Source organism: Eucyclogobius newberryi, unplaced genomic scaffold, assembly GCF_026437365.1.
Source record: "Eucyclogobius newberryi isolate DKJ021-1_F unplaced genomic scaffold, fEucNew1.0.hap1 SCAF_12, whole genome shotgun sequence".
Lineage (NCBI taxonomy): Eukaryota > Metazoa > Chordata > Actinopteri > Gobiiformes > Gobiidae > Eucyclogobius > Eucyclogobius newberryi.
The window spans coordinates 7,517,946-7,543,852 of NW_027315746.1; the positions used below are offsets into that span (position 1 = coordinate 7,517,946).

At 45.4% G+C, this 25,907-nt stretch overlaps 1 protein-coding gene and 5 non-coding genes across 6 annotated transcripts in view; 4 read left to right on the forward strand and 2 right to left on the reverse strand.

The window, feature by feature from the left end:
* Positions 1-697: 697 nt before the first annotated feature.
* LOC140356015 (protein APCDD1) overlaps positions 698-25,907 on the reverse strand; it is a 32,454-nt gene continuing 7,244 nt past the window's right edge. The window contains exons 2-5 of the mRNA XM_072440699.1: positions 24,729-24,897; positions 22,459-23,020; positions 4,605-4,926; positions 698-1,764 (exon numbers count right to left, since the gene is read on the reverse strand). Coding sequence (XP_072296800.1) covers positions 1,307-1,764; positions 4,605-4,926; positions 22,459-23,020; positions 24,729-24,897 — 1,511 coding nt within the window. The 3' untranslated portion in view covers positions 698-1,306. The remainder of the gene's footprint in view (positions 1,765-4,604; positions 4,927-22,458; positions 23,021-24,728; positions 24,898-25,907) is intronic.
* Positions 1,865-1,936, reverse strand: trnae-cuc (transfer RNA glutamic acid (anticodon CUC)). The gene has a single exon. It is a non-coding gene; the product is annotated as a tRNA-Glu (tRNA).
* Positions 6,733-6,804, forward strand: trnae-cuc (transfer RNA glutamic acid (anticodon CUC)). The gene has a single exon. It is a non-coding gene; the product is annotated as a tRNA-Glu (tRNA).
* On the forward strand, positions 9,055-9,126 carry trnae-cuc (transfer RNA glutamic acid (anticodon CUC)). Its single transcript has one exon. It is a non-coding gene; the product is annotated as a tRNA-Glu (tRNA).
* Positions 14,252-14,324, forward strand: trnav-aac (transfer RNA valine (anticodon AAC)). Its single transcript has one exon. It is a non-coding gene; the product is annotated as a tRNA-Val (tRNA).
* Positions 22,005-22,077, forward strand: trnav-aac (transfer RNA valine (anticodon AAC)). Its single transcript has one exon. It is a non-coding gene; the product is annotated as a tRNA-Val (tRNA).

Genomic DNA, 25,907 nt, shown 5'->3' on the forward strand with positions numbered 1-25,907 from the left:
GAGGATATAATTATAACGCCTTTCTCAAGACAAACTTTTCGCGTTGTCAGCGCGCGGCGCTCGCGGCACGGACAACGTGCAGAGAACGAGCAGGATGCCCTCCCTGACATATCTCTGTTTATCTGGAGCTGATTCTGATTAAACTGTGATTGTTCATGTTCTTCAAAAGGTCAGTTCCCTGACCGGGAATCGAACTCATGCAGAGGTGAAGAGAGGGGTCTGCATCACAATGACACAATTTGGCATGAGAGTTACAGATTTGTTACATCACTAGGGGGCGCTGTGAGAGACAGAGGTGAAGATGGAGTGTAGACTCACTCACTGTGTAGAAGCCATTCAGACAGCCCCTATGGGGGGCACTGTGGGGGGGGCACTGTGGGGGGGGCACTGTGGGGGGGGGCACTGTGGGGGGGCAGGCGCAGGTGTTGGAAGGTGAAGAGGCGTATATCATATTGTGATGTTGCTCCTCGTGTTATTGTGGCAAAGGTGAGAAATAAATCCATTTGAACCATTTTTACTGGACGACTTTTTGCCTTGGAAGACACGCGTGCTTCAAACCTCTTCACACCTTCAACCAGTCGTGGCTGTTTTGGCCTCGACACTCAATATTAACTTTATTTAAAGCTGGCACGGATCATTCAAAGAGGCAGAACACCCAAGAAACTTTAAGAAATGACATTTAATATGAAACGTGTTTGTTTTATGTGACTCTGAGTTCAACCATGCATGAAAGAGAGAATGTCTTCCCCAGCTTCCCCTTGTGTCTCAGGAGGGACCAGTGGACTTACAGACATCACTCCAGACTGAGCCGTTTGTTTCAGGTCGTTAGCAGCTAATGCTAATGCTAGTTTACATATTACTGCGTGGCTATGCTAATAAATGTTAGCCTACTCGCAGACAGTTTTAACAGGCCTAATTTCCAACTGTCCGGGCGTTATGTTTTAGGATCAGAGGGCGTGTCCGGGGCAGAGGGCGTGTCCGGGGCAGAGGGCATGTCCGGGGCAGAGGGCGTGTCCGGGGCAGAGGGGACGTGTCCGGGGCAGAGGGCGTGTGGACGAGGAAGAGCTTTTAAGTGTCTCGACTGTAGATGAGGATCAGAACCTATAACTTCTGTCTTCTTGAAGTCTCCGTCCTTTTCCTCGTCAGTTGATCTGATGTTCATGAGACTCAAACTGCGGCAAGCAAACGGCACATGTGACGTCTTCAAAATGGCGGTGACAACAAATAAATCACGTGATGGATTGGTTGTTGAGAACTGTCAAACCTGGTTCATTTCTGATTCTGTTCATTCTCCGTCGCCCGTTCTCTAAGTACAGAACGACAACGCCGCCACAAACAAAACCAAAACCATCAATTCCCTTCTTCCCAGACGCCGCCCCGCCCCGTTCAAAGCCCCATGTGTTCTTTCCTCGGCCCCCGCTGCGTCCCGGTTGTAGAACCCGGGAAAGGCGGCGCTGCCCTGGCACTGCCCCAGAGGAGACTGGTAGGACGTTGCCCTCTTCTCGGGCCGGTCCGGGCTGGATCCGTCGCTGGGTCGTTGGCCGTTGAAGAGGAGGTACGACCCGTGTGCGTCCTGGTCCATCCTGAACAGCTCGTACTCGGTGTGCGGCAGGCGGATTCCCAGCGCCAGGCAACCGTTTGTGACCGTCACGTCCTGCTCGAGGCCCACCTGCCACGGCCGCTCGGCGCCGCACTCGTCGCCACTGAAGACGTTCAGCAGCGAGATCGTGGACAGGTCCATGGGCGTCACTCGCATGTGGTTCACTGAGGGCAAAGGAGCAAACGTCAGTCTCTTTCTATGGAAATGTACATTATTATATATTTATTATTATGTATAAAGGGCTCGTGTTCTTCAAAAGGTCAGCTCCCTGACCGGGAATCGGACCCAGGCCGCGGCGGTGAGAGCGCCGAATCCTAACCACTAGACCACCAGGGAGCTCTGCAGAGTAAAACCAGAACTGGTTTTAAGAAAAGTGAAGGATTTGAACTGAAGAAAGTGAACTTTCCCAACACTAACTGTGTCACACTAATGTGACTGAACACAAACTAACTTCACTACATGAATAATGTGTCACTAAGATCAGCTTAAACTATGAAAATATTGAGCTCATATTGAGTTTGAGCAGAAACATGTCTGTGATATGAACATTTCATGTCATAAATCACATCAAAAGTCCATGTTCCTGTTGCTGCTGCTGCTGAATATGGACTCAGTCTTTCACCTGCTGCACATTTGTGCAACAGTCTCACAACTATTACTGCTAAGTTGATTGATTTATAGTGGTTATTTGATGCCAATGGATCTGCAAAATTAAAGAGTGGAAATGTATCTAAAGCATTAATTAAACTTCAAGTGTGGGGAACAGTCCGGTCAAACCAGTAATACACTTACAAACATAGTATCAGCTGAAACAGCTGCTCCAATACCAATACTCAACATGCTCTTGTTCCTCTAGTAAAACACATGAATGTGTGTTAGCAGCTCGTAGCTTGTGATTTGTAAGTTGTAACTTCTGTTAATAAACAGTGAATAAACCAGATAAACTGAGTTTATTTCAGTCTGCAGTTAAGTCCTTGTTCATGCGTCTTCAACTTAATTGAGCCAAGCAGCTTGTGTTATGCTGTTATAACATTATGTAAAAATGGCATGAGTTCAGCCGGACTCATTAGGTCCGGACCTGAACCTAAACCTCTGGATTCGAATCCGGACTTGAACCTGAACGTGGGTTTAGGTCTGCATCCCTAATAAATAGTGTTAGTTATAAAGTCTGACAGCAGCAGGAAGGAAAGACCTGCGAAATCTCTCCCTCCCACAGCGAGGGTGGATCAGTCTCTCACTGAAGCTGCTCTCCAGAGCGCATAGAGTGTCCTGCAGGGGGCGACACTCATGGTCCAGCATAGATGTGAATCTAGCCAGGACCCTCCTGTCCCCCACCTCCTGCACCGAGTCCAGAGCACAGCCCAGGACGGAGCTGGACTTCTTGATGACTTTGTCCAGTCTCTTCCTCTCCCTCTCTGTGATGCTGCTGCTACAGCAGGCCACACCGTACAGGAGCTGATGCCACCACAGAGTCGTAGAAGGTCTTCAGGAGTGGCCCTGTCAGGAGTGGCCCTGTCACTCCAAAAGACCTGAGTCTCCTCAGGAGGTAGAGCCGACTCTGGCTCTTCCTGTACAGTCTGTGTTATGAGTCCAGTTCAGTTTGTGGTTCAGATGAACACCCAGGTACTTGTATGAGTCCACTCTCTCAATGTCCCGTCCCTGGATGTTCACTGGTGAGGGGGGCGTGGCCTCTGTGGAAATCCACCACCATCTCCTTGGTCTTCCCCGCGTTGATGAGGAGGTGGTTCCGCTGACAGGAGCAGCGGCTGGATGGTGTTGAAGGCGCTGGAAAGATCGAAGAACAGAATCCTCACAGAGCTGCCAGCCTTTTCCAGGTGAGAGAGAGAGTGGTGCAGCAGGGAGATGACGGCGTCCTCCACTCCGATGCCAGACCGATATGCAAACTGCAGCGGGTCCATGGCTGAGCTCACGATGGAGCGGCTTCCTCAGCTTCAGGCTCATGTTGAAGACATGCTCCATAACTCCACACAGTTCATCTGCAGGACTTAAGGAGCCTGGGGCTGATGCCGTCAGGTCCTGCTGCCTTCCTCAATTTAATCCTCTTCAGCTCACTCCTCACCTGTGCTGCTGATGCAGCTGCACCTCTGACGTCTAACCTCTGTGTGACCTCTGCAGAGCTCCGTGGTGGTCTAGTGGTTAGGATTCGGCGTTCTCACCGCAGCGGCCCGGATTCGATTCCCGGTCAGGGAACTGACCTTTTGAAGAACATGTAATTCATCTTTAATTTAGGCAAAAACAGTTTGTGTTGAAATCCTCATGAGACATGAGACCACCTCATGAGACATGAGACCACCCACCTCATGAGACAGATGTGTCACTGCAGTGGATCTGTTTAGTCTTCTGCTTTTTACTGGAGACAATCGTTTGAGCTTCTAGAACCTCAGCTCAGAGAGAGAATCTGACCTCCAGAGTCTGACCTCCAGAGTCTGATCTCCAGAGTCTGATCTCCAGAATCTGACCTCCAGAGTCTGACCTCCAGAGTCTGACCTCCAGAATCTGACCTCCAGAGTCTGACCTCCAGAGTCTGACCTCCAGAGTCTGACCTCCAGAGTCTGACTTCCAGAGTCTGACCTCCAGAATCTGACCTCCAGAGTCTGACTTCCAGAGTCTGACCTCCAGAATCTGACCTCCAGAGTCTGACCTCCAGAGTCTGACCTCCAGAATCTGACCTCCAGAGTCTGACCTCCAGAGTCTGACCTCCAGAGTATTTCTCACTAAACGAGTGAAGCTTTGAGGAATTTTAAAGTATTTTTTTAAACATTTTAATTGGATTGTGGTTTGAATGTTCTTGTTCTTTAAATCACATTGAATTACTCTGAACAAATACTGCTCGAAATATAAATGTCCTTTTTCCCTGGAAGGAGGCAGTACTTTTACACTGAAGTACACTACTAATATTTACCGTATGGTCATTTTATATATTTGATATCCTTTTATCGGCTTTAGTGAGAAATACTCTAATGTGCACCCAGCTTCTGCTCACCGTTAAACACAAAGTCGGTCCCTCCCGTCACCCTGGTGGAGTGCAGTCCTCCGCTGTAGCGCCCCCTAGCGTAGATGATGAAGGTGGGGTGCTTGCAGACCGGGTCGGAGTAGTGGTAGTAGCGGCCCTCCCAGGTGCGGTCCTGCTCGTGGAAGCTGAAGTGTCTGGTCAGGAACAGCACCTCGGGCCGGACCTCGCAGCGCTGGCTCACCCACTGCCCGGACAGCGCCACCGTGAGGTCGGGGCGGGGCGGGAGGACGGGCGGGTGCAGCTCGTCCGAACGCGAGACGATGCGGCAGACGACGCAGCCCTGGTCGTGGTGCTGAGCGGAAGAGCGACGTCAGGATTAGGGTTTATAACAAAGACATCGGTATCATTCAAACACTTAAATATTCTGAATCTAGATCTTCAGTCGCCGCATTTCAAACCTTTATTTGGTTGATACGATATGACGTCTGAATGTGCCACAGAAATAAAAAAGTGGACTTAACTTCTACACTATAAATCTTTTTCTACAGTGGAAAACTCCTGGATATTTATTTGCCTAATTTTTGTTTGTGGAGCCATTGTTTTGCTCAAATTAAAGCGCCCCCTACAGGTCGGACGACGCAATGAACTGAATTGCAGTAAAGATACATGTATTTTTTAATTTTGCTAAAAGGTAAAAAACATTTTTTCATCCCAGCATATCTCATTTTTCAGGTTTGGGCACTTTTCCTTCCTATTGTTTGTATTCATATTTTGTCTGTTCCGTCTTGTTTAATGATCTGTTTAGTTTTTTATTAGATTGGCTCCCGGCCGCAGGTTCGCGCCCTGGAGCCTTTAAATGGAGGCCGGATGTGCAGCTCGGCTCCGCCAATCCCGTCACGCGTCCCGCTCCGCTGTCCCACTCAGCTCGCCTGCTCCCAGCTGGCTCTCTTAGCCGTTAGCGTTAGTTTCTTTGTTTGGCCCGGTGGGACCGGTAGTCCCATTTTCAAGTTTGTTTGGGGCGTAAACAGGGGGTTTTGTACCTTTTTTTTGTTATAGTTAGAGGTGTCGGCACCGGCTTGGACGGCCCCTATACGGGCTGGCCCGGTGTCGCTCCTATTTGTTTCTGTTTGGCCTTCCTACCAGGTCCATCTTTCTTTTCGCAACTTTGGGTGATATTTTTGGGCACGGGGGTTTGCAAGTTGGCATTTATTTTGGTGTGAAAACCTAATTAAAATCGTTTAAATTTCTTTGCGTCTTCGGTGTTCTTTAAATATGTTGTAGCCTCTTTTCGGGGTCATAACAGGTTTATAATTTCCCTTCGCGTTTATAATCGATGACATCACACTAAGAAATTACCCAGCAAACACTGGGAAAAAAGGCCGTGGCTACAGAGCCGCGGCATGGTACGGCCATATAGCCTCATGGCTAACCCTAACCCTAACCCTAACCCTAACCCTAACCCTAACCCTAACCCTAACCCTAACCCTGACCCTGACCCTAACCCTGACCCTGACCCTGACCCTAACCTTCACCTTAACCTTAACCTTAACCCTAACCTTAACCCTGACCCTAACCCTAACCCTAACCCTAACCCTAACCCTGACCCTAACCTTCACCTTAACCTTAACCTTAACCCTAACCTTAACCCTGACCTTAACCCTGACCCTAACCCTAACCCTAACCCTAACCCTGACCCTAACCTTCACCTTAACCTTAACCTTAACCTTAACCCTAACCTTAACCCTGACCTTAACCCTGACCTTAACCCTGACCCTAACCCTAACCCTGACCCTGACCCTGACCCTAACCCTACTTAACCTTAACCCTAACCTTAACCCTAACCTTAACCCAAACCTTAACCCGGCGCGGTCAAATAGCCCAGCATTTTCAGGAGCTGCAGCACAAAACAGCCGAGCAGTTTCGGCCGACAAATATAAAGTTGTTTCTTTGTGTAAATTATGCATGAACTTATACCTGTAATTTTCACAAATACCTAATCAACTAGTTTATTCTAACTAGCTTTAGACTTTGAATTATTTATACAGCTGTAAGTAGAATATTGTAAATCCAGCACAGCGCCTCCTGGTGGTACTTTGAGCTGCTCACTGTGATGCAACTGCACCTGTGACGTCTGACCTCTGTGTGACCTCTGCAGAGCTCCCTGGTGGTCTAGTGGTTAGGATTCGGCGCTCTCACCGCCGCGGCCCGGGTTCGATTCCCGGTCAGGGAACTGACCTTTTGAAGAACATGTAATTCACCTTTAATTTAGGCCGTGGCTACTGAACCGCGGCGCGGTCAAATGGCCCAGGAGTAACCCTGCCTAATCCTAAGCTTAACGCTAACCCTAACTTTAACCCTAACCTTTACCCAGCGCGGTTTCAGGAGCCGCGGCACAAAATAACATGGCAGTTTCAGCCGCGGCTCTGTCGACACTGCATTTAATTTAATCAAAAACAGTTTGTGTTGAGAAAGAGAAAGAGAAAGAGAAAGAGAGAGGGAGAGGGAGAGGGAGAGGGAGAGGGAGAGGGAGAGGGAGAGAGAGAGAGAGAGAGACCACCTCATGAGACAGATGTGTCACTGCAGTGGATCTGTTTAGTCTTCTGCTTTTTACTGGAGACAATCGTTTGAGCTTCTAGAACCTCAGCTCAGAGAGAGAGTCTGACCTCCAGAGTCTGACCTCCAGAGTCCGACCTGCAGAGTCTGACCTCCAGAGTCCGACCTGCAGAGTCCGACCTCCAGAGTCTGACCTCCAGAGTCCGACCTCCAGAGTCTGACCTCCAGAGTCTGACCTCCAGAGTCTGACCTCCAGAGTATTTCTCACTAAACGAGTGAAGCTTTGAGGAATTTTAAAGTATTTTTTTAAACATTTTAATTGGATTGTGGTTTGAATGTTCTTGTTCTTTAAATCACATTGAATTACTCTGAACAAATACTGCTCGAAATATAAATGTCCTTTTTCCCTGGAAGGAGGCAGTACTTTTACACTGAAGTACTAATATTTACCGTATGGTCATTTTATATCTTATATATTTTATATCCTTTTATTGGACCGGACCCCGGCTTTAGTGAGAAATACTCTGTGATGGTCTGAAGATTCTGGAGGTCATATTCTGGAGGTCATATTCTGGAGGTCAGACTCTGGAGGTCAGACTCTGGAGGTCAGACTCTGGAGGTCAGACTCTGGAGGTTAGATTCTGGAGGTCAGACTCTGGAGGTCAGACTCTGGAGGTCAGACTCTGGAGGTTAGATTCTGGAGGTCAGACTCTGGAGGTCAGACTCTGGAGGTTAGATTCTGGAGGTCAGATTCTGGAGGTCAGACTCTGGAGGTCAGACTCTGGAGGTTAGATTCTGGAGGTCAGACTCTGGAGGTTAGATTCTGGAGGTCAGACTCTGGAGGTCAGACTCTGGAGGTCAGACTCTGGAGGTCAGATTCTGGAGGTCAGATTCTGGAGGTCAGACTCTGGAGGTTAGATTCTGGAGGTCAGACTCTGGAGGTCAGACTCTGGAGGTCAGACTCTGGAGGTCAGATTCTGGAGGTCAGATTCTTCACTCACTGTGCTCAGGTTTTTGAGGCTCAAATAATTGTAAAACCATAAGCTATATGTACAACAGGTACAAATACACCAAAGAAAGTCAAAATTAGAAAAGAAAATTGTAAAAACCTGTCACACGTCACTTTTTCCAGTTTTAAAACTGGAAGTATTTTCCTCTGTTGTTGCTGAGACAGTGCAGAGTTTAACTGCCTCACAACAATGAATGTCCTCTTCACAGTGACTTAAGCTTACAAAGGACAAACATTTAACTGTGTGCGATCTGCACCAGTGATACACGTGTGCTTCACTGTTCCTCTTGTTTATCTGTTTTTTTAACTAACTTTACTTGGTTTTCTTTTTTCAGCGGTCAAGTACAAACTAAATATAAAGCAGAGTTGTAAGACTTTTATAGAGAAAAGAGAAACAGTTTAAATCTGCTATGGGATAAAAATAACAATAAGCTTTAAGATAAAAATAGGCTTACTATGTACACAAATGCAGAACGTGACCAGTGAGTGATTACATTATGGTTAAAGTGACAGTGTTTCAGAAGTGTTCATGAGTCCAACTGCAGAGGAAAGAAAGTGTTTCTTGTGGCGTGAGGTTCTGGTCCGGATGGACTGGAGCCAGAACCTTCTATTATGTCTCTAGCTGTTTATTCATCCTGGACAGATCAAAACTCCACATCATGAGTCATTAATTTAAGTTTTCTAAAAGTCAGATTTCTGGCTGAACCTGGTGCAGGAGTCACGTGGTTAAACTGACTTAAATGTTACATAGTTTATTAAACTGTAACTTCTCTATGTTCTAGTTCTCTTTGAATTATTTATACAGCTGTAAGTAGAATATTGTAAATCCAGCACAGCGCCTCCTGGTGGTACTTTGAGCTGCTCACTATGATGCAGCTGCACCTGTGAGATCTGACCTCTGTGTGACCTCTGCAGAGCTCCCTGGTGGTCTAGTGGTTAGGATTCGGCGCTCTCACCGCCGCGGCCCGGGTTCGATTCCCGGTCAGGGAACTGACCTTTTGAAGAACATTTAATTTATCTTTAATTTAAGCAGAAACAGTTTGTGTTGAAATCCTCATGAGACATGTGACCACCTCATGAGACATGAGACCACCCACCTCATGAGACATGAGACCACCCACCTCATGAGACATGAGACCACCTTATGAGACACGAGACCACACACTTCATGAGACATGAGACCACACACCTCATGAGACATGAGACATGAGACCACACACTTCATGAGAAATGAGACCACACACCTCATGAGACATGAGACCACACACTTCATGAGACATGAGACCACACACTTCATGAGACATGAGACATGAGACCACACACTTCATGAGAAATGAGACCACACACCTCATGAGACATGAGACCACACACTTCATGAGACATGAGACCACACACCTCATGAGACATGAGACCACACACTTCATGAGACATGAGACATGAGACCACACACTTCATGAGAAATGAGACCACACACTTCATGAGACATGAGACCACACACTTCATGAGACATGAGACATGAGACCACACACTTCATGAGAAATGAGACCACACACTTCATGAGAAATGAGACCACACACTTCATGAGAAATGAGACCACACACTTCATGAGACATGAGACCACACACTTCATGAGACATGAGACATGAGACCACACACTTCATGAGAAATGAGACCACACACCTCATGAGACATGAGACATGAGACCACACACTTCATGAGAAATGAGACCACACACCTCATGAGACATGAGACCACACACTTCATGAGACATGAGACCACACACTTCATGAGACATGAGAAATGAGACCACACACCTCATGAGACATGAGACCACACACCTCATGAGACATGAGACCACACACTTCATGAGACATGAGACATGAGACCACACACTTCATGAGAAATGAGACCACACACCTCATGAGACATGAGACATGAGACCACACACTTCATGAGAAATGAGACCACACACTTCATGAGACATGAGACATGAGACCACACACTTCATGAGAAATGAGACCACACACTTCATGAGACATGAGACCACACACTTCATGAGACATGAGACATGAGACCACACACTTCATGAGAAATGAGACCACACACCTCATGAGACATGAGACATGAGACCACACACTTCATGAGAAATGAGACCACACACCTCATGAGACATGAGACCACACACTTCATGAGACATGAGACCACACACTTCATGAGACATGAGAAATGAGACCACACACCTCATGAGACATGAGACCACACACCTCATGAGACATGAGACCACACACTTCATGAGACATGAGACATGAGACCACACACTTCATGAGAAATGAGACCACACACCTCATGAGACATGAGACATGAGACCACACACTTCATGAGAAATGAGACCACACACTTCATGAGAAATGAGACCACACACTTCATGAGAAATGAGACCACACACTTCATGAGACATGAGACATGAGACCACACACTTCATGAGAAATGAGACCACACACTTCATGAGAAATGAGACCACACACTTCATGAGAAATGAGACCACACACTTCATGAGACATGAGACCACACACTTCATGAGACATGAGACATGAGACCACACACTTCATGAGAAATGAGACCACACACCTCATGAGACATGAGACATGAGACCACACACTTCATGAGAAATGAGACCACACACCTCATGAGACATGAGACCACACACTTCATGAGACATGAGACCACACACTTCATGAGACATGAGACCACACACTTCATGAGAAATGAGACCACACACTTCATGAGAAATGAGACCACACACTTCATGAGAAATGAGACCACACACTTCATGAGACATGAGACCACACACTTCATGAGACATGAGACATGAGACCACACACTTCATGAGAAATGAGACCACACACCTCATGAGACATGAGACCACACACTTCATGAGACATGAGACCACACACTTCATGAGACATGAGAAATGAGACCACACACCTCATGAGACATGAGACCACACACCTCATGAGACATGAGACCACACACTTCATGAGACATGAGACATGAGACCACACACTTCATGAGAAATGAGACCACACACCTCATGAGACATGAGACATGAGACCACACACTTCATGAGAAATGAGACCACACACTTCATGAGAAATGAGACCACACACTTCATGAGAAATGAGACCACACACTTCATGAGACATGAGACCACACACTTCATGAGACATGAGACATGAAACCACACACTTCATGAGAAATGAGACCACACACTTCATGAGACATGAGACCACACACTTCATGAGACATGAGACATGAGACCACACACTTCATGAGAAATGAGACCACACACTTCATGAGAAATGAGACCACACACTTCATGAGAAATGAGACCACACACTTCATGAGACATGAGACCACACACTTCATGAGACATGAGACATGAGACCACACACTTCATGAGAAATGAGACCACACACCTCATGAGACATGAGACATGAGACCACACACTTCATGAGAAATGAGACCACACACCTCATGAGACATGAGACCACACACTTCATGAGACACGAGACCACACACTTCATGAGACATGAGAAATGAGACCACACACCTCATGAGACATGAGACCACACACTTCATGAGACATGAGACCACACACTTCATGAGACATGAGACCACACACTTCATGAGACATGAGACATGAGACCACACACTTCATGAGAAATGAGACCACATACCTCATGAGACATGAGACCACACACTTCATGAGACATGAGACATGAGACCACACACTTCATGAGACATGAGACCACACACTTCATGAGACATGAGACCACCCACCTCATGAGACATGAGACCACACACTTCATGAGAAATGAGACCACACACTTCATGAGACATGAGACATGAGACCACACACTTCATGAGACATGAGACATGAGACCACACACTTCATGAGAAATGAGACCACACACTTCATGAGAAATGAGACCACACACTTCATGAGAAATGAGACCACACACCTCATGAGACAGATGTGTCACTGCAGTGGATCTGTTTAGTTTTCTGCTTTTGTCTGGAGACAATCGTTTGAGCTTCTAGAACCTCAGCTCAAAGTAAATGGACACTTTAGGACACTTCAACCAGTGTTGAGAAAGTTCACTTTCTACTTGAACTAGTTCAGTTCATATTTCAAAATTTTGAACTAAGTTCACAGCTCCAAAAATAGTTCAGTTCTTGTTTTCAATATTATGCAATAATTGTTCTAAATTATTTCCACAGCCCAAACACAATCACAGGCAGCAATTATTTTATTAGTTTAATGCTGAAAATATGTGTCAGATTTCATCTTCATATCCAATTTTGAATCCTTACACAACCAGTATTTACATTCACATTGAAAGGACAGACTTCCCCCATGTGTTGCTGTCCAGTCCACACTAGCAGCAGCAGTAGTAGTAGTAGTACTAGCAGTAGTAGTAGTAGCAGTAGTAGCAGTAGTAGCAGTAGTAGCAGTAGTAGCACTAGCAGTAGTAGCACTAGCAGTAGTAGCACTAGCAGTAGTAGCAGCAGCAGTAGCAGTAGCAGCAGCAGCAGCAGCAGCAGCAGCAGCAGCAGCAGCAGCAGTAGCAGTAGTAGTAGTAGTAGCAGCAGCAGCAGCAGCAGCAGCAGCAGCAGCAGCAGTAGCAGTAGCAGTAGCAGCAGCAGCAGCAGCAGCAGCAGCAGCAGCAGCAGCAGCAGCAGCAGCAGCAGCAGCAGCAGCAGCAGCAGCAGCAGTAGTAGTAGTAGCAGCAGCAGCAGCAGCAGCAGCAGCAGCAGCAGCAGCAGCAGCAGCAGCAGTAGTAGTAGTAGCAGCAGCAGTAGCAGCAGCAGTAGCAGCAGCAGCAGCAGCAGCAGTAGTAGTAGTAGTAGTAGCAGTTTTCAGCCCCACAGTATATTCTCAAAAACATGAGGGAAAACTTGCTGGGCAAAGTTTGCACATAAGTGTTAGATTGTTCCATCCTCACCGACCTCATCATAAAACTCACGTAACTGGTCGTAACAGGGCGACTCCTGCTGCTCTGATGACGTCACGTTGCGGTTGCGGTCGCGTCAATGCTGCTTTTTGTTTTGATGCACATGTGCAGTGCAGTGCGACACGCAAAATCTCTGTCTCCGCGATCTATGGCCTCTACAACTGGAGCCCTCACTCTTCAAACACAGGCTCTTTTTGGGAAACATAACGTGTGTTTTTCACCTGGAAGTCTCTAGAAATCTGACACTTTATTGAACGAAATTAAAAAGAACGAAGGTGCCGTTCACAGACACCAGAAAGAACGCGTTCATCGTTCGTCATCGTTCGTCACATTCCGTTCCTTTCACCTCCAGATGAGGCTTTGTACAGTAGACATGAGCTCAGCCTCTGTGTGCTCGTGTCCACAGATGGGACGTCCTGTTCAGAGACAGTTTTATGGCCTTCCTCCTGTATCTGGTATACTTTCTCCACACCAGGATTCCACCGTGATTTTAGCACGAGTCCTCCACGAGTACACGAGGGTGAAGGGCAAAGCTCCAGGAATGAGACAGGACCTGTACTAAACCTCCAGTCCCCATGTGATCAGAGGATTTCACTTCAGCAGCAAAACTGTTTGTCAAAGTCAGAAATGAATGAAACACATTCCCCATAAATATAATGTATGAAAAGTGAAAAATGAGGTCCCAGTCCCTAATTCCTTCTCTTTGCAAACTGCATAAAATGGGGACTGGAACTAAAAAAGTACCAGGAGGTGAAAAGGTTCTTACAGTTGAAAAACACCTATAAATAATAGTGTATGGCCTGTGACATCAAAAGGTCAGCTCCCTGACCGGGAATCGAACCCGGGCCACGGCGGTGAGAGCGCCGAATCCTAACCACAAGACCACCGGGGAGCTCTGCAGGGGTCAAAGGTGAAGTTCCAAAGTGCATCACACTAACTTCACCTAAATGTTCTGTCTTTTCCACATCATTTTCAGCTGCACATATAAACTGGGCTTTTGTCAGCTCAAGAGCCAAATGGAGAAATGTCTGACATGACCCCCGTTCACACAGGGTCTGGAGTGACAGCCGCCCGGGTGAGGAGGGAGGAGCCTGCAGCTAGTTCCCGTAGTGTAGTGGTTATCACGTTCGCCTAACACGCGAAAGGTCCCCGGTTCGAGACCGGGCGGGAACAGCTCATTTTTGAAAGTTTAAAAGTCAAATAACTTATCAACATCAATGATTAGCTGAGAACAAAACTGTGAACAAAACCGCTGTTGGGAGAAGTTCGTAAAAGTACGACATTTGGAAAAACTCCGGAGTCATGCTTAGCCATTTTTGAACAAATATAGCGGTCGGTGTTGCCGTAATAATATTTTTTACTTCTCTTGTCACTATCTATCTTTGCGCCAAATTTCATGATTCTACGATAAAAAAAAATTTGGGTCATTTCCTATCTCACAATGCATTTTTGGTACATTTGGGGGCGCTAACGCGCCTATTTTTTTAATTTTAGAAAAGGGTTTTTAGATCCACACGATTTTTAGAGGTGTGCACATTTTTTTGACTTTTCGTCAATGTTCACTGGGTGAAAAATAGGGGGGTTGGTCCCGAGAAGAAGAAGAAGAAATAGAGCCGCAAGCGGCAATGATCGGCCCTCGCCACGCCGCCGCCGCTACGCCGCCACGCCGCAATAGGAGGGGGCGCTAACGCGCCCCAACGGTCCTTTTAGTACGCCTACTGCTGAATCTGTGACGCTGTCACATCTTCTCCCCTTTGTTTTACCATCAAAAAGCAATTTTATTTTGAATTCTTGGCAAAATGTGCAGCTTTGCCGCACAGAGACCGTGACTTTTTGAATAAAAATGTGGATAACTTTTGATGGTCCTGAAGATGAGTCTCACCAAATTTCAGGTTAATAGGGCTAACGCCCTGGGAGGAGTTTGTGAAAGTCTAAAGTGTAAACATGTTCTGGCGATTTCCCCATTGGAATAACGTGGGAGGTTTTGGTCATCGCTACAGCAACGCCATAACAATTATGACATGGGTCTCATTGACTTTTTTGATGGGGATGCTAAAATTCAGTTGTGTGTCAAATTTCATATAATTTCGCAAAACTAAACGTTACCACCCACCTGTCCGCTGGCGAGCATTTTCTATATCTCAAATATCACTTTTATTTCCGTGGTCAATACCAGCAAGTTATACATCATTTTAAAGCTTATTTTCTCAACAAAACGAATATGTCATTGATTTACATTGAATAATTTGCCCCAAGAAGCAATTGCCAATAGTTTGTGAGAAAGTCTCAACTTTTACAAACGCATGTCCTACCTGTTTGCTGTTTATGACGGACGAAACGGCTTTAATTCTGTACATCCTTGTACTCAGTCTGTCCGTAAGGAACCATTGAAAAACAATATCCACTTGTATTTTTCCTGAAGTTTTCAGATTTCGAGATATTGTCAAGTAAACAAACTTTTCTTTGTTTCTCGCCGGACGAGAATGCGCTTGTCCGGCGCATTTCTCCGTCCATAACAAATGACCTGTTTGACCTATAAAATAATGTTGGATATCCTTCTTTTCTTCAGACTGTTACCTACAGAATGAGACCATCCACGATTTTTTCTGTCCACGGGTTTGTTTGCTACAGCCTCCGCAAAAAAAAATGCGCCGCTTGCAACGCACATGGATTAGTCTGTTTACATCTAAATAGCGCCGCATGTGAGTGACGTAGAAGAATTTGATTGACATATTATTCTAGCCAATAAGATTAGCTTTAGAAAGAGGGGTGGGACAAAGGCCTTATTGACACAGAATCTTCTGTATTATCGTGCGTAAGGCTCCGGGAAGGCTGTAAAGAGCCAGATTTCTCGGCAGGATTTTGCACATAACGTTTTCTGATTTTATTAGCCTTTTGGACGTGCATTTTGTTAGATATATGTATTATTATACCAATACAGAAATAAAATAAAAATATAGCCGCAAGCGGCAATGATCGGCCCTCGCCACGCCGCCGCCACTCCGCAAGAGGAGGAGGCGCTAACTCGCCCCAATTGTCCTTTTATTACATCTACTGCTGAATCTGTGACGCTGTCACATCTTCTCCCCTTTGTTTTACCATCAAAAAGCAATTTTATTTTGAATTCTTGGCAAAATGTGCGGCTTTGCCGCACAGACATCGTGACTCTTAGAATAAAAATGTGGATACCTTTTGATGGTCCACCCCTGAAGATGAGTCTCACCAAATTTCAGGTTAATATGTCTAACGCCCTAAGAGGAGTTCGTGAAAGTCTAAAGTGTAAACATGTTCTGGCGATTTCCCCATTGGAATAACATGGAAGGTTTCGGTCATCGTTACGGCAAAGCCATAACAATTATGACATGGGTCTCATTTACTTTTTTGATGGGGATGCCAAAATTGAGTTGTGTGTCAAATTTCATATAATTTCGCAAAACTAAATATTTAACCTCCATATAAAATCTGTAGGGGGCGCTGTGGCTCCAAATTAATTTATTTCACATCAAGTAGGTTTAGGGCAAAGAGTTTAACAACTGATTCTAATTTGACGCAATTCGGACTTTATCTGCGGAAACGGCAGAAATGTTAAATTTGGGAGATTTCTGAAATTCTTGCTACAGTTTGCGGCTTTGCCGCACAGAGACCGTGAGAGGTATCAATGTAATTTGGATAACTTTTGATGTCCCACTCCTCAGTAGCATTTTTACCAAATTTCAGCTTTTTAGGGCCAACGCCCTGGGAGGAGTTCGTAAAAGTACGACGTTTGGAAAAACTCCCAAGTCATAATTAGCCATTTTTGAAGCAATATGGCCGACATTTGGTTGGGCGGACGGCGTTGCCGTAATAATATTTTTTACTTCTCTTGTCACCATCTACCTCTGCACCAAATTTCATGATTCTACGATCAGATTTTTTGGGGTCATTTCCCATCTCTCTATGCATTTTTGGTACATTTGGGGGAGCTGACGCGCCAATTTTTTTAATTTTAGAAAAAGGAAATAGCCAGAATGTAGAGAGGCACAATTTTTAGAGGTGTGCTAATTTTTGTGACTTTTCGTCAATGTTCACTGGGTGAAAAATAGGGGGGTTGGTCCCGAGAAGAAGAAGAAGAAAGAAAGAATTAAAGCCGCAAGCGGCATCCAACGGCCCTCGCGGGCCGCCGGCCTTCCGACTCTGCTCTCTGCATTTTACAGAGATGGCGCTAACGCAATTGTCTAAGAACTAAGACAGCGACACATTGGACATGTACAATGCTGTGCTTAACCAGTGCAAATGAACACAAATGTCGGTCAAATGTGCAGCTCCAGCGCACAGAGACCGTGACACTTGGAATAAAAATATGGATAACTTTTGATGCTCCGCTTGTGTAGATTATTTTTCCCAAATATGAGCTTGATCGAGCTTTTGCCCACGGAGGAGTTCATTAAAGTGTGAAGCATAAATGTGAACATTTCAAGGATTTGGCGTTTTTCCCATTTGTGACAGTATATTTGCAGCTCCACGGCACAGAGACCGTAGCACTTAAAATCAAAATATGGATAACTTTTGATGCCCCATTTGTGTAGATGATTTCCCCAAATATGAGCTTGATCGGGCAATCGGCCTAGGAGGAGATGGTGAAAGTGTGAAGCGTGAAAATGTGGTCATTTTAGAGATTTCGCTGTTTTCCCATTTCTGACATATATTTGCGGGTCCGCCACACAGAGACCGTAGCACTTAGAATCAAAATATGGATACCTTTTGATGGCCCGCTTGTGTAGATGATTTTCCCCAAATATGAGCTTGATCGGACAATCGCCCTAGGAGGAGTTTGTTAAAGTGTGAAGTGTAAAAATGTGGTGATTTGAGCGATTCTACGATTTTCCCATAAGGATAACATGGGATGTTTCTGTCAACGCTACGGTTACGCCGTACAAAATATGACTTTGGCTCTCATACTTGTATGATCAGGATGGCAAATTAGAATTTAGTGCAAAATGTCATGTCATTTGGAAAAACTCTATTGTTTATAGGCCACTCTGAAGGCCAAATAGTCAGAATTCTGGGAAACGTTTGCGGCTCCGTCGCACAGAGACCGTAAAAGTTATCCTTAAAATTTGGATAACTTTAGATGCACCACTTGTCTAGAGGACGTACACCGATTTTGAGGTTGGTGGGCAAAACGCACTAGGAGGAGTTCGTTGAAGTGTAAAACATAAAAATGTGGTAATTTGAGAGATTTTGCGGTTTTCCCATAGGGATAACATGGGAGGTTTCTGTCATCGCTACGACTACGCCGTAAAAATTTAGGCATTTTTGTGATTGGCTTTTGTGATCGGGACGGCAAAATAGAATTTTGGGTAAAGTTTAGACAATTTTGGTAAAACTAATTTTTGACCTTCAATGTTAATTCAAAGGTCACTCTGTAGGGGGCGCTATCGCGGCCATTTCAATTTTGTCAGCCTAAACTGGTCCAAACTAGAAAGTTTAACAACTGATTCAAATTTGGTCCTAATCGGACTGGTTTTGATCAAATGGGAGCAATTTTTAGATCTGCAATATTCCAAAATAAGTTGTCCAACTTTGCGGCTGCGCCGCACACAGACCGTTAAAGGTATCTCAAAAAATTGAATAACTTTAGATGCCCCACTTGTCCAGAGGACGTCCGCCGATTTTGAAGTCGGTGGGCAAAACGCCCTAGGAGGAGTTCGTCAAAGTTTGACGTGAACAAAATGACTAACACAGCGTATTTTCATTTTCAAAGGAAGATGGCGGCCATAGGGTAAGTCTGGGGGCGTGGCCACAATAATTTTTTTTGTTCGTCCTCACGAGAGGAATGCGTGTCCCGAATTTCGTAGCTTTACGCCAAAGTTGACCTCGGGGCGTCTCCCATAGGCGCAATGTATTTTGACTTTTGTCGGTGGCGCTGTCGCGCCATTTTTTAACGAAAAAAAAAATGGCCCAGAAAAAATAAAATTTTTCGCCGATTCTGAATTTTGGGCAAAGTTTGGTGAGTTTTTGAGCATGTTCAGGGGGTCAAATTAGAGCTCGAAAAGCAGAAGAACAAGAAAAATAATAAAAATAAAAATAATAATATTTTTAGCAAAAACAATATAGCCGTTTCCACTATAACAACAAATTATACATCGTTTGAAAGCTCTAAGCCTTCCCGATGCCGCCATGGGGTGGAATCATCATTACGAGCGCTTACGCGCTCGTCACTCCCTATTCCGTCGGGATGCCCCGCCCACTCCCCATAGACTTCCATTGATTTGAGCAGATACAAGCATGGCCCATGCCTGCGGCATGGATTCTCGCGTACAGGACGATGCCAGGAGGGTTTTTGAAGGAATGCAGCGCTTCGCGCTGCTGTTGTCAACAATTAGTGAATGGGCTACGCCCATTCACTAATTGTTGACTATTTCTGTCATAGCAGGAGTAAGTATGCATGATCCATGCCTTCGGCATGGGCTAGTTCACTGTACTTGCCAGGGGCGACGGGGCACCAAACATGCGGGCTGCGCCCGCAAGTTTGGTAAGACAGTTGCAACGCTGCCTTCGGCAGCGTTGCGGGAGCAATAGGCCCTCCGCCCTGCTGGGGCTCGGGCCTAATAATATTCCGATGCGAAAACAATGTTTCCCATTTTTCAAATATCATAAACTATACATTTTCGGAAAGCGCTCGCGCTTTCCTAGCTCATGGTGTGGGTCCCTGGTCACTGACGGGTACTTTCGTTGATTTTGAGTGGGCTCCGCCCACTTTGTGTTTTTGGCCCTCTATACAGTAATAATGTTAAATTTTTGCATTACATGCTTATATGCACGGAACATGCAAGAGATGGGGAACGTATTCGTGAGCTACTTAGGGCAAATGAGTGCTTTATATAAGCGGTCGTCATCCCAATGTAAAGTGCTCGTTTAGTGCGCACTTTTGCACGGGCTTCGCCCGTCTACAACGGTAATGTTCCATTTTCCTACTACTAATTAGTAAGCACGGGGCGTGCATGAGTGAAGGAGTGCATTAGTGAGTGTTTGGAAGTGGGCGAGCGCTTCGCGCTCGATTTCGTGCGCACTACGTGCGCACTTTCGCAGCCGTGCTTCGCACGGCCTTACGAGATTAATAGGCCTCTCGCCAGCTTGTGGCGCTCGGGCCTAAATATTATATTTTTTATTTTTTTTTACCCTCTATATGGGAAATTCATGAAGTATGTCATGCTCAGAACCATTACAAATTGACAATATTCAGGCGAGACTAAAAAAGGATGTTTTGTTTATGTTTGGGCCTCTGTAGTGTAAGTTCTGAAGCCCTGACAGTGTTCATGTGCACATCTGCAGAAACTAGAAGGCCTTAGCTTTCTAATGATGCATCACACTTGCATGTGGAACATAAGATCCTCTTTTAATAAGCAATGCCATTTGGGTATGTCCAACCATTGTGCACAGGGCGAAAATAGGTGGATGGTAACAGGTTAACCTCCATATAAAATCTGTAGGGGGCGCTGTGGCGCCAAATTAATTTATTTCACTTCAAGTAGGTTTAGGGCAAAGAGTTTAACAACTGATTCTAATTTGACACAATTCTGACTTTATCTGCGCAAACGGCAGAAATGTTAAAGGTGGTATGGACGATTTTTTTCAGCAAATTTGTTATCATATTTCCTCGTGGCGTGGATAAATCATTGGTCCTGCCACGTATTAATCATAAAACGCACCTACCGCTCACCTGCAGCCGCGTGCGGTTCCTCCTCACGTTTCCGCGTGCCTAAGCGCATGGATCTATCATAATATAGTTCCCTCAGTGTACGGGGCAAAATGAAGACGGAGAAAGACAGTTCGAGCTGACTCAGAAGTGGACAGAAATCTACGGGAGACGAGCGATGCGATGCGCTCCGTTGCGCTAATAAACAAACGCACGTGTGTGTTGTATCAGTCCACACGGGGGAGTGGCATGCGCACTTCCGCCTGCGTTCTCAAATCGCCGAAAAATCGTCCATACCGCATTTAAATTTGGGAGATTTCTGAAATTCTAGCTAAAGTTTGCGGCTTCGCCGCTCAGAGACCGTGACAGGTATCAATGTAATTTGAATAACTTTTGATTTCCCACTCCTCAGTACCATTTTCATCAAATTTCAGCTTTTTAGAGCCAACGCCCTGGGAGGAGTTCGTAAAAGTACGACATTTGGAAAAACATTTGGAGTCATGCTTAGCCATTTTTGAACCAATATGGCCGACATTTGGTTGGGCGGACGACGTTGCCGTAATAATATTTTTTACTTCTCTTGTCACCATCTACCTCTGCGCCAAATTTCATGATTCTACGATCAGATTTTTTTTGGGTCATTTCCTATGTCTCAATGCATTTTTGGTACATTTGGGGGCGCTGACGCGCCAATTTTTTTATTTTAGAAAAGGGAAATAGCCAGAATGTAGAGAGGCACGATTTTTAGAGGTGTGCAAATTTTTGTGACTTTTCGTCAATGTTCACTGGGTGAAAAATAGGGGGGTTGGTCCCGAGAAGAAGAAGAAGAAAGAAAGAATAATATTCCGATGCGAAAACAATGTTTCCCATTTTTCAAATATCATAAACTATACATTTTCGGAAAGCGCTTGCGCTTTCCTACCTCATGGTGTGGGTCCCTGGTCACTGTCGGGTACTTTCGTTGGAGGCTCTGGTGAACCCCATTTAAGCAGAAAACTGTCTTTGAAATGTGCCAAGGGAAAAGATGTCAAAACTTGATTTCTCTGCTTGCTCTTGTTAGACTGTTAGAGCCAAATGGAGAAGTGTCTGACATGACCCCCGTTCAAACAGGGTTTGGAGTGACAGGGGCCCGGGTGAGGAAATGGGCCGGGTGAGGAGGGAGGAGCCTACAGCAAGTTCCCGTAGTGTAGTGGTTATCACGTTCGCCTAACACGCGAAAGGTCCCCGGTTCGAGACCGGGCGGGAACAGCTCCTTTTGAAAGTTTAAAGGTCAAATAACTTATCAACGTCAATGATTAGCTGAGAACAAAACTGTGAACAAAACCGCCCTTTTTATATCTCATTTTGTATTTGATATCTCATATTGTATGTATAAATGTGTTTTAATGTTTGTTTGTTTGTTGTTTATTTTGTGTTGTAACAGAACCCATGAAAAATAGAACTTCTCGCATTAGATTTTCCCTGTAAAAATAAATAAAATGAATGAATCCACATCACTTCCTCGCAGCAACTGTTTTTTCCTCTCAGTTTCTAACCTAAATGAACCTTTTTAACACTATTTCAGGAGGAAGAGGACTCCTCTATCCACATAACGACCGCGTTGCACCCGCAGAGTGACTGAACACTCACCTTGGCATTCTGCAGTGGCGTTTGGTAACTGGACGGCTTGTAGAACGTCCTCTGCTCCATCTCCGTGTGGACGTCCCCCAGGAACAGCTCCTCCACCACGAGGCCCTGGTCCGGCTCCAGGTCCCGGCTCGGACTCCGGTCGGGCTCCAGGCTCTGCACGTACTTCCTCTCCAGTCTGAGCAGCTGAAGCTCGTGCATGGCAAAGTCGAGCGGCTCGGTGCAGTCCAGAGTCCCGTCCTCGCTCCTCAGTTCGTACAAAACGCCGACGCCCCACAATGCCCCGCCCTCGCACCCGCGGGAGAGCACCTTACGGCTCACGTTTTGGGCCGCGGCGTCGGAGTGGAACACCACGTGGACCCCGTGGAGGTGGTACTCGGCCTCGGTGCCTCCTCGGGTGATCCACGAGGCCTGCCGCAGTCGCACTCTGCCCGCGATGACCAGAGAGTGGGCGGGGCTGGCGCAGCGGTGGTCCTCGTAGTAGAACTGATGCGCCCGGAACGTGTTGTTGGAGAAGAATCGGTAAGAACGTGTGAGGAACTCGGGCCCGGGGCGCACCTCACAACTGCAACGCAAAACAACAGTATCCCAATCACAAATGAGGACTGGACCAGAGCTAATTACCATATTTTCCGGAATATAAGTCGCACCAGCCAAAAAATGCACAATAGAGAAGAAAAAGACATATATAAGTCGCATTGGAGTGTGAAATGCAGTTGCAAGCGTGAAAATAACAACTAATATCACATATAAGTCGCTCCTGAGTATAAGTATAAGTATAAATATAAGTTGCACCCTGGCCGAAACTATGAAAAAAGATGCGACTCATAGTCCGGTATATAACAACCAAAGTCTACATGGTTCAAAAAGAAAACAAACACTTTATTTAGTGTGTGTCTTTATTTAGGTATTTATTTACTTACTTACTTATTATTTTCCATCTACGTAATTACTTGCGCACGTTCTATCCCAAAGATTAAATGCTTAATCAAGTGAAATATTTTGCGGTTCAACTGACACATTTCATAGACCTGTAATACACAATTGAGCCACCAGAGAGCAGATAAGTGCCCATACAACTCTCTAATAACAGGAGAGGTTAGTGAGTGTCTGGGTCGGTCCTTGTCTTGTCTCGTTGTATGTGGTTCTATGTTGTATGTCGTAGGTTTTGAATAACATAGGCGGTTTCTGTCATCGCTACGGCAAAGCCGTAACAATTATAACATGGGTCTCATTGACTTTTTTGATCGGGATGCCAAAATTGAATTTTGTGTCAAATTTCGTAAATTTTTGCTAAACTAAACATTTTACCCTCCATATAAAATCTGTAGGGGGCGCTGTCATGCCAAATTCATTAATTTCACTTCAAGTAGGTTTAGGGCAAAGAGTTTAACAACTGATTCTAATTTTCTAAAACAATGTTTTCCATTTTTCAAATATCATAAACTATACATTTTCGGAAAGCGCTCGCGCTTTCCTACCTCATGGTGTGGGTCCCTGGTCACTGACGGGTACTTTCATTAATTTTGAGTGGGCTCCGCCCACTTTGTGTTTTTGGCCCTCTATACAGTAATAATGTTCAATTTTTGCATTACATGCTTATATGCACGGAACATGCAAGAGATGGGGAACGTATTTGTGAGCTACTTAGTGCAAATGAGTGCTTTATATGTGGATGACGACCGCGAATGTAAAGTGCTCGTTTAGTGCGTACACGTTTTGCACGGGCTTCGCCCGTTTACAACGTTAATGTCCATTACCATGTGCATGAGTGGAGGAGTGTGTTAGTGAGTGTTTGGAAGTGGGCGAGCGCTTTGTGCTCAATTTCGTGCGCACTACGAGCTTATGGCGCTCGGGCCTAGTAAAATAAAATAAATAAAATAAATAAAATAAATAAAATAAATAAAATAAATAAAATAAATAAAATAAATACAATAAATACAATTAATAAAATTAATAAAATTAATAAAATTAATAAAATAAATAAGTAGTAAAGTAAACGGCTAACACAGATTATGTTACACCCTCACGCTTTATTTAAAAGCGGTTATTCATACACTGACCCGTCGAGTGACCGCTAACGGCTCCAACTAACGGTTAACGAACATAAAAACGTGAATTCCTTTTCTAGAGGCTGTTGCTAATGTCGCTAATATAACCGTAGCTAACCGTGTGCTGAGCTGAAGCAGGAGCCGCGCCGCACATACGCCGCACATACCCCGTACCTCAACAACAAATGCTTTTAGACCTACAGATGGATGAACGTGACAGACCTGGTGGAGACCCAGTGGCCCTCGACGTTGGGGGGCATCTGGACGCTGACCCTGGCTCCGTGGTGCAGGTGTTTTAACGCGCGCTGGCACTGGGAAAGCGACGGGGGCGTAGCCTTCTGCGGCGAGACCCCCGCGTCCGAGAGCAGCACCGCGGAGACGCCCGTCCAAACTGAGGACGGACAAGAGCACAACGAGATCAGAGACAACAGAGTATGCAGTTTATTCAGCATCATTATGTCTTTTGCGTAGAACCGTACCGTATTTTCCACAGTATAAGTATATAAGTATAAGTATATAAGTATAAGTATATAAGTATAAATATAAGTATATAAGTCCAAATATAAGTATAAGTATAGATGTCAGTATGAGTCGCACTCCGGCCAAAACTGTGAAAAAAGGTGCGACTTATACTCCCAAAAATACGGTACTCCTTCCGGACGAGTCTAAAATGTGCCTCGTACACTGGGCTTAACTAAACAACTTAATGAGTGCTTGAAATTGCAATAATAGTCAGAAAAATCGGAGAGTTTTTCAGTTTAGAGATCGACTGGTTGGACGTTTTCTCTCTTTTCTCCAGCAGAGGGCGATATTTAGTTTGACCTACAGTTCCACGGAGCCGAGCGGCGGCCTAAAGAACGGCTTAGAGCTTTCTTTGAACATTTGAACAAACATAGACTGCTCTCTAATCCAGTTCGTAGTCAAACATTGATGTGGACGAGTTTGTGGTCAATTCAAATTCTACGATTCGAATGATCACTGTAGGCGGAGCTTATCGTCCAGCGGTTTCACACAGTCAATCTCGATTTCAGTTCAACATCAACAAGACAAATCAAGGGCAGCTCTGATACCGAGTCGCTTTACACACCTCCTTCACCGTGATGTGTGGGAGGGGACAGGGGGAAGGGGCAGATTGAGATTTGGAAGGGGGCAGAGTCAAAGGCAGCCAGTTCTCGTAGTATAGTGGTTATCACGTTTGCCTCACAAGCGAAAGGTCCCCGGTTCGAGACCGGGCGGGAACAACTCCTTTTGAAAGTTTAAAGGTCAAATAGTGTAGCCAGATAAGAGTTGAGCGCTAAACTGTCCATTTCTCTCTACTGTTCTATTTATTTATCAAGATTTCTCACTTCAACTGTCCAGAACTATAGGATGAACTAAACATGTTTTTGTCCACATCCATAT